The sequence below is a fragment of the Gekko japonicus genome, unplaced genomic scaffold (assembly GCF_001447785.1).
Source record: "Gekko japonicus isolate JY-2015 unplaced genomic scaffold, Gekko_japonicus_V1.1 scaffold3860, whole genome shotgun sequence".
NCBI classification, from domain to species: domain Eukaryota; kingdom Metazoa; phylum Chordata; class Lepidosauria; order Squamata; family Gekkonidae; genus Gekko; species Gekko japonicus.
In genome coordinates, this window is record NW_015176563.1 from 56,271 (window position 1) to 70,819 (window position 14,549).

Below are 14,549 nucleotides of genomic sequence, written 5' to 3' on the forward strand. Positions count from 1 at the left end.
TCTCATGCCAGTTTCGTGTAGTGGTTAAGTGTGCAGACACTAATCTGGGAGAACCAGGTTTGATTCCCCACTCCTCCACTTGCACCTGCTGGGTGAGCCATAGTTCTGTCAGAGCTGTTCTCTCAAGAGCTGTTATCTCAGAGCTCTCTCAGCCCCACCTACCTCACAGGGTGTCTGTTGTGGGGAGGGGACGGGAAAGGAGTTTGTAAGCCGCTCTGAGACTCTGAGTGAGGGGTGGGGTATAAATCCAATCTCTTCTTCTTCTATATATGTTTGCAAATTTTACATTATAAATCTGTCCCCTGGTTTCCTCTAATTGCTTATTTCTGCAAGCTTGAGACTGCTTACCAGATTAGTGATTTACTTACTATATTTAAGCAATAATGGAATCCCAGGAGCATTGTAGAGACCTAGATTTGTGATTTTTGTTTCAGCCTGCAGGTCTTCCAGTCACAAAAAGGAGAGGTCTCCCCGCTGCCCTCTACGTGCCACCACTTTGGATAGTAATGTGAAAAAGAGCGGACATGTTGAATTTCGTGAGCCCCTTGCTTCATTTAGGTCTGTATGGGGAAAAAAAACCCCACGATATTTTGCAATCATGTTGGTGAAGCCAAATTACAAGTATAGTGATTGCCGTCTTGTTCTTTTTAAGGGAAATCCCAAATTGGTTTTAGAGTCCTAAGTTTTGACCAGCTTTAGGTTGATTCGCATTCTGCTATGGTTTATTTTATTTTTAATAAATAAATGTTTTTTAAAAAATCCATTTAAAATAAATTGCTAGGGTTTATTGGTAGTAAAATGGGTAGTTTATGCCGACAAGGAAAGCAGAGAAACAGGCTGGCTGCAGACAAGTTCGAGCATTGATCTTCATTCTTTTGGGACCTACTGAACTACACACATATGACAGGAAGAAAGGAGGCAGAGTTTATGACCTTGCCTGTGTTCAATCAGTTCTTTATTCGGCCAACGACCAGTACAAGTCAATAATAAAAGCTTTACAATAATGTCATTAGAAAGTAAAATTGGTCCGATCTATTGGCAACAATTAGTTAAGATCTGTACATAAAATATCTCTACGAATTCTAAAGGCTACTGAAAAAAATTTGGCACAACTAATGGTAACCTGTTGATTAGCACCCATTAAAAATTTCTTTAAAATATAAACATCAGAACATCCAGGAAAATTGATAAGTAGAGGGGAAATTATATTAGAACGAGCTTCCTCATAGAAGCGACAGTGGAATAATACATGCTTGACTGACCCCACCTCTTCAGTGCCACACAGAGGCCCCGGTTACACGGAAGGTTTTGGCGCGGGAGAGGGACGGATCGGGGGTGCAGCAAATGGGCGCGATCTCACCGCAACATTTGGGAAGCGATGCGCACCTGTCCCCGATCCGGCCCTTCCGGCCAAAAACCCGCAGTTAAAAAGAACCACCCACAGAGGTGGACTTACCGGGAATGCCGCATCAAGCGCGGCCGTGGGATCGCCTCCGCGCACTTCGTCCTGAGCAATCCCGGCTCCCGGTCGAACTGTGCATGCGCAGTTCGGCTGCCTCGCTTCCCTTTCAGTGGCTTCCCCCCGGCATCTGATTGTGCCGGGGGGGGAGAGCGCGGCGGGCCAAGAGGTCTATGTGATCCCGCCGCCGTGTGTCTTTTTTTTTGCGGCTTTAAAAAGCCCCCGGTGTGGCAGGGGCCAGACAAATCCTTTCCTTCATGGGAATCTTTTTATATCTCTCCTCTAAAACTGCAGAGGGGAGGAGACCTTGCCTGTGAAAAGGGCAGGACCATGGACAGCAGATCAGAATTGCTGGGCATAGGCAAGGCAAGCACCAGGTGTGCTGTAGTCAGGATCAAGCCAAGGGTAAGGAAGGATCTTTTCCACTGCTGATGGTGCAGCCCTAAGCAGAATTACACCATTCTGGGTCCACTGATGTACTTGGGCTTAGAAGGCTGTAACTCTGCTTAGTCTTTCTGCTCTTGTTAGCATACATACCATGAGAGGCAGGAGGCATGACCTGTTTGCAGCTTGAGCAACTGATTCTCCCTAAAAGCAGCAAAAGGCAGGTCTGTCAGGGACTGCAGGTGCAACGTAGCAGCAGGTTTCCTCCCCCCCCCTCCCCGGAGTTCTTAACCTATGGGTTGAAAATCAATGAGGTACAGGTGTGATCATTCACAAGGAGCTCACAGGTATGCAAAAAATATGACTACAAATTAACTAAAAGGCTCCCCTCCAAAACAAAAACAAAAAACACCAGCATGCCGAGGACTGAGTACATATGAGGCATGAAATATTGAGAGTCAAAGGAAGGAAATAGAGGAAGATGGGGAAGTTGGCCTGCTTAGAGAATCCTAGTCAATTACTTTTTCATAATCTAGCAGGGCATAAACATGTCTTTTAAAGGGAAAAGATTTTAAAGATACTTTAACCAGGGAGTAATCTGGGTTTTCCACATATTCTGTAGTTTTTGGTAAAGATTGCATTGTAAGAAACCATATTAAGAGATCATTTATAAATTGGATATTTGCTCAGTAAGAGCAGTTCGTTCTTTTAAAAGCTCAAGATAACGTTTATTTGGGGTTTAATACAGCTTGATGAAGAGGAGCAGCGGTGGCTCAAGTGGTTAAGACGCTGAACTGCAGGCTGGAAGGTCGGTGGTTCAGCGGTTCGAGACCCGAGTGCCGCGTGATGGAGTGAGCTCCTGTCTCTGGTTCCAGCTCCTGCCAACCTAGCAGTTCAAAAGCAAGAAATTGCAAGTAGATAGATAGGTACTGCTTTGGTGGGAAGATAACAGCGTTCCGTGCGCCTTGGTGTTTAGTCATGCCGGCCACATGACCACGGAAACGTCTTTGGACAGTGCTGGCTCTTCGGCTTGGAAACGGAGATGAACACCACAACCCTAGAGTCGGATTCAACTGGCTTTTGAGCAGGGGAAATCTTTACCTTACAGCTTGATCAGAGTTGCATACAGCTTCCCACAATTGTTTTTATAGTGCAATATGCCTCTCTTGCTAGGGACGCACAGTGGTCCTCATCTTTTAAAACCTCTTGCCAGTTGGAGGAGATGCGTTTGAAGCATGAAGCAGTGAATAAGGCTGAGGAAATGAGTCATATGACCTATGAAAAGGATGGACCAGGTTTGCAAAATAGAGATTTCAAAAGCCCCTCTTCTGCAGATGAAACTGTTGTTCGATACTTGAACGACCGACCAGCAATCGATGCCTTGCAGAACTCAGATCCTTTCTTTAAAGCTGTAACTCCTACAAGATCAGAGGAGGAAAAGATTGAGGGATCTAGGGATGAGTATATTGGTACCACAGTCCCGGATGCTGAATTGAAAGACCCACAGTTGGCTGAATCTTCAGCTTCTTCTACCAGTACCTCCAGTGCCCACAGACTAGGTATCTTAAAGCGTCACCAGCATGATTCTAAGCTGGAAAAACTGAAGGAGCGGATTAGGAAGCAGTGGGAATTTCAAGAAGAACTGAATTGTCGAGGACAGTTTTGGGACTATGTTGATCATCCAGTAATCGTTGCAGCTGCAGAAAATACAGTAACTCCTAAAGTCAGAAAAGTGGCAGCTGCACCTCCTCCTCCCTCATATAAAGGTACGTAGTCTCTGACTTTGTGTAGACAAAGATAAATCTGTATCATTCTGTTAAGTTAGGCCACCAACTTCTGTTGCGATGCTTGCAGTGGTGGAGGTTAGAATTCTACCTGGTTGAAATATTTTAACATTCATAATGAGAGCCAGTTTGGTGTAGTGGTTAAGAGTGGCAGATTTTAATTTAGAGAACCGTGTCTGATTCCCCACTCCTCCACATGCAGCCAGCTGGGTGACCTTGGGTCAGTCACTGTTCTCTCAGAGCTGTTCGCTCAAGAGCAGCTCTCTCAGAGCTCTCACAGCCCCACCTACCTGACAGGGTATCTGTTGTGGGGAAGGGAAGGCGATTGTAAGCTGCTCTGAGAAGGGTGGGATATAAATCCAACTCTTCTTTCCTGGCTCTACTTGCATTTTTCTCCTTCTTGTACAGGTGTCGTATATTCAGTTGTACAGACAGGATCTGTTAGAATCTGTGTGGGAGGGAAAATGCCATTCCCTGTGGGCCCTATTTTCCTGCCTTCTTGTTCTGCCCCATAAACCTCCTGTTAAATGCTTTCTTCCAGCCCTCTGTGAACCCCAAGCCACCATCAGAGAGCCTACAGGCCAGCTGATCAGGGCTAGCTTGGTTCTCATGTCGTCTTCTCCTCAGGACCAATCTATCTAATCCCTCCTCCCATCCCCTGCTCTTTCCTGATGGGGGACCCATAATGACAAGTGCAGTTTTGGGTTGCTACCGATTTTGTCATTATCTGTGTTGGATATATTTGCTTGTAGATGTTTTGAAGTTATTTTAAGCTGTCAGTGATTGTCATAGCAATACAATGTTTTACCTGGAAGTCTGCACCGGCAAGGTGGGATACAAATTGAAAAGAATAAATAAATAATAAATAAATATTTCTGTTATATTAGTTTATTTGAAATTACTGGCTCTCTGCATGTGCACAACAGACATAAAATGTAATTTTGACGTTCAGGTGGATTTTTGGGAATCAGTAAAATGTTTTAAAGCTTCTCTGGTCCCATTTAGGGGGCTTGTTATTTGTGTAATGTCTCCTGCACCTTATTTTTGGGTACCTGATAATAAATGCTGTTTTTTTCTGTACAGAAATTCCTGAGTTCATGTGTTTATATAGTACAGATTTTATTCCTTAGGTTTCTTGACTTGTGGTATTAAACCGGTTAACTTTTGTGAGATGTTTAAAATATTACTTTCTCCTGGTATAATTAATGTCAGCCGCATAAAATGTTGACTTTTTTGGTTAATTTGTTAAATGGTTGGTTCAGTATGGCTTTGCTATTCTGTTAGGTTTCAATCCATCAGAAGCCAAGGTTCGTACTCCTGATGGAAAAGTGTGGCGTGAAGAAGAATTTCTCAATTTCAGTAGAGATCTATGCCGAGACTTGGCACTCCAGTTAGAAGGTAAGTAGCAAATCTAGGATGCATTCAGAATCAACCAAATTTTATATGCTTCTTCTCCTCTTTCCACTTCCAGTTTCCTCCAGCACAGAACGTGAGCATGGTAAATGATATTTGTGTGTCTGTGTTCTTCTGTTTTTCAGAAGACAGTTCTGCTGTGAAAGACATACCTGCTGAAAAAAGTAAGGAGCGAAAAGCAACCAAAACAGTGCGTAAAGTCCAGAAACTGACAGAGCTACCAGGTCCTGACTCCAAGCCAGGTGAATAAGTATTGCTTTTAACCAAGCACTTTGGCTTGTATTGCTTTTTAAATGGGGTTCAGTTCACAGTTTTCTTTTGTGTGTGTCAGCCACTATGGTAGATGTAATCCTTTCTCTTAAATACCTCCTTTATCTTGAAAGACTAAAAATCTATTCTATGCTGAGTAACTCCAGTCCAAGCCGGCTGAATTCAGTGGACTTAAACTAGACAGTGGTGCTCACTCTGCAGCTTGTGAAGAACCACCTTTGCAGTTAGCATCAATCAAAAGAGCCACACTTACTTCCACTCCTGGTATGAGGTCTGTACCTCAAGGACATTCATAACTTACCTGTTGCTCTGGCAGAAGCTGCGTTAAGGTGGAAATAATTTTTTAAAAAGATGGTGAAAGCCACCTGCCAGCCACAAGCTCTACTGGACCAAGGGCTTTGCCCACATTCCTTAAACAAGGGACAGGTGTCTCACTGAGGAATGGTGCTTAGAAGAGTCACCAGTGGCATGCTGAAGAGCCACACGAGTCTAGCATACTAATACTTCATAAACCAGGACACACTGAAAGATTAATGTGTATCTCATTACTGTTTGCTTGTTTTTAATTTAGGAAGTATGAATATAATAAGTGTGTCATCCTGGCGGGATGGACAAAGATTGGCAAAGAAGGTGCTGGGTCCACCGCCTAAACTACAGCAACAAGATAAACCATCATCATCTGCTGATAGAATTGGGAGGGATAGGTCCATTAAATCTGGTAAGCTGAGCTATATGTGGCATTCCCATTTTCTGCGTCTATGTTGTATTGAGTAACTGCAGAAAGTATCTTGTGCTGCAGAAAGTGGTTGATGAATTTCAGATTGGAAGAATTACCAATTTAAAAAATGACAGACGTCAGCAGACATTTGCTATATTGCCTTTTTTGCTGAAGGAAACACTTGTATAAAGCCGACTTCTTTATACTAAGATGGCAGACTTAACTACTTTAATGCATGTCCTCCATGACATTCACACATACTATAGGAAGTGATGCTGTGCTACAAAGTCTTGCATTGACAAACTCTCCGCTTTCTGATATGGGAGGCTGACAGTGCTCTGATTTTGTGATGTGTTCATGCACTCTTGTTTATGTATTATTTGAAATATGTGCTTAAATTAAATGAAGTTTTGAGAAACTTCATTTAATTAGAGGAAATCCTAATTTCCTCTTGTTGATTTTTGGCCACAGTACGAAGTCTCAGCCCTTGGGATAGGACAGGCTGCAAGTCAACGCAATTAAACTTTGGAAGAGTGCTTGTGCTACATTTCCTTCTTTCTCTGTGCTATGGTTTTATTATAAATTTATGTGGAAATCCAATAGCTTCCTAAGGGTTTTGTCCATTGTTTGAGGATATTTTCTTTATCTTTTCAGAGATTGCTGCTTGTCTAACTTTTTCTTTTCGTGCTCTGAAAAGAGTATTCTGAGTAGCTAGAGGTATCTCAGTGCTGAGAAGATAGCCCTAAAGGATACCTCTGTGGCCCATTGCATTGTTTGGTTTGTGTAACCTGTAAGATCAGTCTTGTAACAAGAACAGGGCTGGCTTTCCAACCTAGCAGGCACCTCTCTCATTGGTGCTTCTGTTTTTCTCTGCCCTGTCTTTTACTGGAACTCTAGGGCAGAGCAGCCCTCTGTAGAGGTATCCTGAAATAGTGGCATAAAAGTAGACTTTAAGCTAATAACTCCCCACAGTCTTGAATTAGGCAGTTGGCTTCTGAAACATTGACTAACCAAAGTTTGACAGTTCCCATCCCTCTACATGCTGAACATGCTCGGTATGTAACTGTTGAGCTCAACTGGCATGATGTTGTTTAGTTCATTTTTAATAATTGAAATGGCCCGTGGCCACGAGGCACTAGAACTTAACTAGCCGTATTTATCCTCAAGGGACTTCCAGAGATGAATAGGACTTTTCCTCTCACACATAAAATTAAAAGGATTAATTATAGTACCTCCCCAATGTACTTTTCAACTCTGCCTTCCTCAGCTATGGTCTGTTCAATATTCTTGGGATGGTGTTTTGTATGGCCCTTGGATCTGCTGTTCTTGGCATTCTGCTGCCAATGTTGTGTCCTACAGTGGCTGTTAATACCTTTAGGGGCCAATCCAATCTCTGTTTATTTTAGCAGGTGGAGTCTTGTGACTTCAGTTGGAGTTCTGTGTGCCCTGAATGCATTTTAACGTTTCATTTAGAAGATTTTATACTATGTATGTCCAACTCTTGTCAGTTTCCTTTCAAAAGCACCCACAAAGTAGTGCGCAGTAATCTCTTTGTTAATCTTATTTATCATGGCATGCGTATAGGTGCCACCTACAGTAATCTCTTTGTTAATCTTTATCATGGCATGCGTATAGGTGCCACCTAGCAACTGAGGGTCTTTCCAGACATTTGTGCAATTGTAACAAGACTTTTCTGATCTTTTCTATGGTGTGCTTTTCCCCTGCAAATGCTGGTGCTCCTGCACTACACAGGAGTATGTGGGCAGTGGGAGAGATAAATACCAGCAAAATAAACCTACTGTTTCTCCTCCCTGCAGCAGTGTTTCACTGTGTCATGAACCCGAAGGGGGAAAAGAGATTTTGCAATCTGTACTCTTTCTTTTTCCAGTGCTGAAGAGTCTGTCCTCCCCACCCCTTTTTCTAATGCAGCAAATATGACTGCGTCTGTGCCCTCAGCAAGGCTGTCTCTATGTGGAAACAGAATGTAGGGCTGGATCAGGACCAGCAAAGATACAGCCCTAGGGGTGCATGGGGGGGAAATTGGCTTTCTTCTTCTGAAAAACCTCAGTTCAGACTGAGTAAAGCTAAAGTTTATTTGAGGAGCAATCTAAAGAAGTTCTTATGATTGGTTATTCCATCTCAGTGTAAGCAGCAAAAATACCCACTTGATAGACTGCTTTAAACAGCATCTTGATACAAAATAACCCAAAATATCTTGAGAAGCTGTGCATGGGGTACAAGCTTGTTCTTAGTTTTACACATTGACAACTGAATTAGAGAATTTCATTTGTACCTGTGTTGGGTTCAGTTTGGAACCTTCCTGCCTACTTATACTGGTATGTGTACCAAAACAAAACAGGAGTCCAGTGGCACCTCAGAGACTAACATAATTTATTCCAATGTAAATTCTCATCCTAAAATGTCTCATCCTCACACCTCTGCTCCTTTCTTTCAGCTGGGTGGAGTTACTTTCTCTTTGCCTTGATGTATCTTTGGCTTCTCCTTTCCCCCACTCTTAAGAACTCTGAATACTTAGAAGCGAAAATAGTCAAGATGTGAGAATTAATTAGGAGTGGAGCAAAAGGGTTCTTTCTGCCTGTCTAAATTGCAAAGCCTTTCTCCTAAAACAGTTTAAACTGTGTGGGAGGCTGCACCCCCTAAGAGGTTAAAGTATCCTGAAATGGGCAGCAGAATTATTTATTGACTCATTTAAATATTTATACCCTTGCTTTACACCCTTGCTCAAGGTGACTCACAATTTTGAAATAAAACCATAAGTAACACAATAAACCCCATTACCCCCAACACACACCTGGAAACACCTTCAGCTATGATTGGGATATGCCCTTATAGCATATGGAGGAGGAAAGAAGTGTGCCCATCCTGTATTGTACTAGTCAGGTTTGGGGCTAGCTGAGGAGCTTCCTGCTTGCTTAGCCCTAAACTTCAGCAGGTAGACCATATTGAGTAATTATACTGTAGTACTAAACTGCTGAGGGAGTGATTGAAAGTAGAAGAAGAGGAGACTGGATTTATACCCTGCCCTTCACTCACAGTCTCAGAGCGGCTTACAAACTCCTTTCCCTCCCCCTCCCCACAACAGACACCCTGTGAGGTAGGTGGGGCTGAGAGAGCTCTGACAGAAACTGCTCTTTTTCAAGGGCAGCTCTTATCAGAACTGTGGCTTGCCCAAGGTCATCCAGCAGCTGCAAGTGGAGGAGTGGGGGATCAAACCTGGTTCTCCTAGATTAGAGTCCACGCGCTTAACCACGACACCAAACTGTAGCCCCAGAACAGTCAAGTTTTGTGCTATTTTATTCCAGGTAGGGAGATTTTCCCAGTAGTTTATCTTCATCATGATTCCCAACTTCTAAAGGCTATCAACCAATTCATTTTAATGTATCACCAATGGAAGGCTTTTTTTTGATGTGTTCCTGTTGTTTGTAGCTAGCTCCTCTGCAGAGTTTGCTTGAATGCCCCAGACCTCTCTTGTATTTCTAAAATATTGTAACGGAGGGATTAAATGTCTTTTTTTAAAAAAATGTGGGAATTCAAATAACCAACCTCACACAGCCTTTAGATAATCCAAAGTGAAATATTTCTGACACTTTCCCCTCTTCTAGAATCTCACTTTGTGAAGACAGAATCTGATCCCATGCAGGATGTAGTCATAAAACCCAGCTCAAGAAGTCCTAAACGATCCCAGAGTAAAATAAGGAGGGAGAATAGCTTGAGGAAGAGAGATGCTGCTCTTAAGAACACTAAACAGAAGGATGACCATGTAAATAAGGACTTCTTGCCAGTGGAGATCCAAGGGATTCTTGATGACCTACAGCTGGATTCTGTGGCTCAGCATACAAAACAAGAGATGGATGAAGAACATCCAAGTTCAGAAGTGCCTGCTGCATTTACCAAGAGCCACAGCCCAACCAAGAGAAAACCAGACAAAATGGGTACCAATGAAGAGTCTCAAGTCACTTCTAAAAAACGCCACTATGACACAGACGAGGTTCGTCAGTATATTATTAAACAGCAGGAAGAGAGGAAGAAGAAGCAGAGTGAACAGAAGAAAGCACAGAAGGAGGCAACAGAACAGAGGAACAAGAGACTTCAGGAACTGTACAAGAAACAGAGAGAAGCTCTTGCTAATAAGCCAAAGAGTGCATCAGCTCCTGAGCTAGTCCCCAAGCAGCTACAGGAGACTTACTCCAAGTTGCTCCTAGATCAAGCCTTGCTGGAGAAGCCACAGCCCCCACTCAAACAGGACATACAGGTATAGTCATTTGGGGGAAGGAATGACTTCTTGCTGTTTCAGAGTTTAAATTTTCAGAGTGGAAATTAAGAACAGTACAAAAAGATTGCCGGGGGAAATGGCAGTTCTTGAAGATCCTGAGTTAGTAGCCTGAAAATTTTCTTCAAAACAGCATACAGGGTGGGTGGCAGCAACCGGCGTGATGGGTAACTTCTTGTACTTTTCCTAATATCTAGTTTGGAAAATTCTAAAAAGTGAATAGAAGTTGACTAGCACCTTTCTTGACCCATACAGTTAAATCACAGTACATATATCACTGCAGGATTGTCATGTTAATGTGTAGCAGGAGAATGTCTCAAAAATATTAGACAAGAATTTGGCCACAGATCACGTAACTGCAGGACTAACATCAGCCAAGAAAGAGGGAAACTACCTGAGGTTTGATGGCAAGTTGGTGCTTGCTCAAAATGGGGAAAATCCAAAGCTCTCACAGTGAGGACTACTGGTCACAGAGTAACAAAACATGAGCAGTGGTCTCAATCACGCCAGAGGCACAACAACAGAGGCAGCCAGAGAATGGAATATTAGGGTACTGCCCCTTCAGTTTGGCTGTAGGCAAAGCATTCAGTCTACCTAGTATAAATGCATTGTGGTTGCTAGGAACAGTAAGATATTTTACAAAACAAAATGTCAGTGCTAGAATTTTATTATTCTTTCTTATCCTAGTTTAAAATGTTTGTTTATTTATCTGTCTATGCCCTGCCGTTCTTCCAAATAGAAACCCAAAGCAGCTTGCATTTCCCCCTCCTGGGCATTTGAACCTGGGTCTCCCAGATCCTGTTCCAGTGCTAACTGCTAACCACTAACTACGCTAGCTCTAAAAAAAAAATTCCAGGTGTTGGAACAAATACCCAATTGACTGAGCCAATTTTCTTTTCGACTCACTCTGTCTCGTTTATTGCCTTTAAATTATTCTTATTATTATACTATATAATAATTATAATTATGATATAATTATAATTATTATATATAATTATTCTTATTATTATCTTAAATTATTCTTTTCTCAAAGGGAATTTCTCCCTTTGAGAAGGTGGGAATTTTTAGGATTTAGTGATTACAGAAACTTGATGATTGACAACCAAGTAATCCTGTATAGTCATATCGAAGATATTTAAGAACCTAGTATTTCAGAATTTGAATATCTCCAAGTCAGAGTCTACCTTTAGAAAATGCTATTTTAAGGCCTACAATAGGGTTTGAGGAACTGCTTTTAGCAGATGGTAAAAGTTTTATTTCCACAATGTATTCTTGTTTATTGAAAATTATGCTCAAACTTGTGAACAAAACTTTTGCAGTAGGTGGCAAAAAAACGTGGGTAACAACTTACATGATTTAACATGGAATTCTATGTACCTTTAGAGAGAGCCTGTTGAATATGATTTACAGGTGGCATTTAATTCCTTTAAAGTTGGCAAAGATCTATAAGACTGGTACCAACATATGCTGGTTCTATAAAAAAGACAAGGCAGATTTCTTTCACATGTGGTGGGCATGCCTCCAGTTACAGGAAACAAGTGGTGAAAATTATATCAAATGGGTTGGAAAAATAAATCCCCTATAAACCAGAGAGCCTGCCGCTGAATTACTTACCTGATATCCCTAGAGATCAGCAAATGGTTGCTTTACATATGATTACTGCTGCCAAGCTTCTTTTTGCCAGGCAATGAAAACAAAAAATTGTCCCTAAACTGCAAGACTGGTTGTTGAAAATAAAGGAAATCGATACTTTAGTGAAATCAACCTTTTATCAGAAGAATAGAGATACATTATAGAGTAGACCTTTTATGGTCATGAGCGATACAAAGAATGGAACTGGCAATTGTATAATTGAAAATAGTATTAATATTGTCATTAACATTGCTGTTGAAGGGTTTTCTGTCTCCATGGAAGTAGGACGAAAGGGGGCTTAGACTGGCAATGTATCTTATGGACTTCTTGTATTTTTTGTATATATCTGTAATTTGTTTATTTTAATAACATTTAAAGAGTTAAAATTATTCTTCTGTTTTATTAACATATTTTCACTTCCTTCCTAGCCCAAACCTGGGTATCAGCCATCTGGAGAATCTGACAAGGAAAACAAGGCACAGGAACGTCCGCCTAGTGCTTCCTCCAGTAGCGATATGTCTCTATCTGAACCTCATCGTACTCTTGCCAGGTAAGACAGCAGGGGCGCGATCACATGCACAATTAGCCCTGCCATATGCGCGAATGCTGGGCAGATTTAAAGGGCACGATCAGACACGAACATCTGAGAAGCGCCCCGCACCCGTCGGCAACCCGTTTTGCTCTGCCGCAGAAGTGGAGTAAAAAGACACCAGGGAAAGTCCGGTAGCAAACGGGTTGCTACGGGCCACAGACGGACTTTCCCCTCTGACCACTCCAGTGCGCTCTCATGGCGTCGGGATGGTCTGATCAGGCCATCCCGACTCCGTGCCATTGCCCCCCCCCCTTCTCAGTATTCGCATCATCGCACACTCCGGAGCCCTCAGTGCTGAGATGCAATTCATCAGTTTCCTATTTAAGTGCATCGGGAACAAACAGCAAAAAAATAAATAAATCCCAACTCACCCGCTGTTGTGTCTGATCAGGCAGTGGCGGGCTGCCCCCACAGCTTCAGAGGATTGTGTGATCGCACAACTGCGGGTCAGATTCCTCCAGAGGAAATAGCCTTGCTTCCCCCCCCCCCGCATTATCTCGCGTGTGTGACCGCCACCCAGGAGTACTTTTTAAAGCCTACCAAAGTAAAGGTATCTTCAAAGCTTTTCCTAAGAAAAACTGTTGTATTGTAGGTGACTAGCATTTTCCTGCAGTTTCAGCTCCATTATACCTTCTCTAAGCCACACTGCCATGGTGGTGGCGGCAGTGCTTGGAGGAAAAGGTGTTTAAAGTGACTCATGGACAACTGGTGATGTGACGCACCTTGTTCTTAACTCCTTTCCCCTTCAGTGTAAGGGAAATTAGTAAAAAAACACCAGGTTGGAATATTCTGTTTACTGACTATAAGGATTTTTGTGTATATGAATCAAGTTTTCCCAGACACTGTTCTTGTAAACTTATGAGTGTTTAATCACTTGTTTTCTAGGAATAATTTGTTGGAGCCTGTATGGATTCAGCCAGATAGACTGAGCTCAAAATCCCAGCCACCTTGCCCACAATCTTCTGCTGTCTTGAGTGGAGGTCTCTTTTCCCAACTTCTGTCCATAGATCACATGAGTGTCTTACAAAAGGATTTTGACTCTGTGTTATCAACTAGGAGGAGCCACATCACAACTATGGGATCCATGCCTTTGACGTCTCAATCAGTTATACCATCTACTATACAACCCACCATCAATCAGTATAAAAGTAAGCTGGACCGTATTGAAGCCCTGAAAGCAACGGCAGCTTCTTTGTCAAGCAGAATTGAAAGTGAAGCCAAGAAGTTAGCTGGAACTGGCATTGATTATGGAGCAGCGTGGAACTCCGGACATGACTTGGTGCAAGGAGATCAGGGTGATGGCTACTGGGCAAAGGCCAGCAGTCCCCCTGTGAAGGAAGAGAATGATGTTTTCTCAACCAGGCTTCAGGAGATGTTGAGTACCTGTGTGTGTCAGACAACTTTTGACGATAACCTTCCTGGGGTGGGAAATCTTAGTGAGTTTAAAAAACTCCCTGAGACCATCAGCCCTCACACTGCTGCTCTCAGCCTTCCATGCAAACAGAGATCTGAAGAAATAGTAGGAAACCTATCCAAGAAGTCAAGCAGCTTTCCTAAGGCTGAGAGTAAAGTTTTAGCTCGGGATGATTGTAGCACAGACTCAATAAGCGAGGGGCCTCTCAGTGATCATCTCCTGTCTGAGGAGGAGGGAGACCAGCGAGAGCACTTACCTTTGAAGACAGCTGAGATGCTGAAGGAAAAAGAGTTCTGTGCCGCAAACAGAACTGGCTATGAGCCCATAGAACAATTTCAGAAAGAAGCAGAAAAGTACTTACCCATTTCCACACAGACGAGGGGTGTTCCAAGGCCCTGGGAAGGCCTGACCAAAGGAAGTCCACACAGTGTCATCAACATTTTTACAAAATCTTATCAGCTATATGGGAAAGGTAAGAAAAATAGATATATGAGAAATCTGTTGCTGTCCCTGGTATTTGTTGGTAACTGCTTGAATACTGGGTTTTTGTAAAAGAAATAAACTCTGAGTTTTAATTTGCTGGAGTGTAGGG

The 14,549-nt window shown here is 42.6% G+C and overlaps 1 protein-coding gene across 1 annotated transcript in view; it reads left to right on the plus strand.

Moving 5' to 3' along the window:
* LOC107124102 (centrosome-associated protein 350-like) overlaps nucleotides 1-14,549 on the plus strand; it is a 79,247-nt gene that overhangs the window by 21,531 nt on the left and 43,167 nt on the right. Inside the window, exons 5-12 of the mRNA XM_015427490.1 lie at nucleotides 435-558; nucleotides 3,017-3,609; nucleotides 4,912-5,025; nucleotides 5,166-5,282; nucleotides 5,882-6,028; nucleotides 9,652-10,301; nucleotides 12,380-12,501; nucleotides 13,429-14,429. Coding sequence (XP_015282976.1) covers nucleotides 435-558; nucleotides 3,017-3,609; nucleotides 4,912-5,025; nucleotides 5,166-5,282; nucleotides 5,882-6,028; nucleotides 9,652-10,301; nucleotides 12,380-12,501; nucleotides 13,429-14,429 — 2,868 coding nt within the window. The remainder of the gene's footprint in view (nucleotides 1-434; nucleotides 559-3,016; nucleotides 3,610-4,911; nucleotides 5,026-5,165; nucleotides 5,283-5,881; nucleotides 6,029-9,651; nucleotides 10,302-12,379; nucleotides 12,502-13,428; nucleotides 14,430-14,549) is intronic.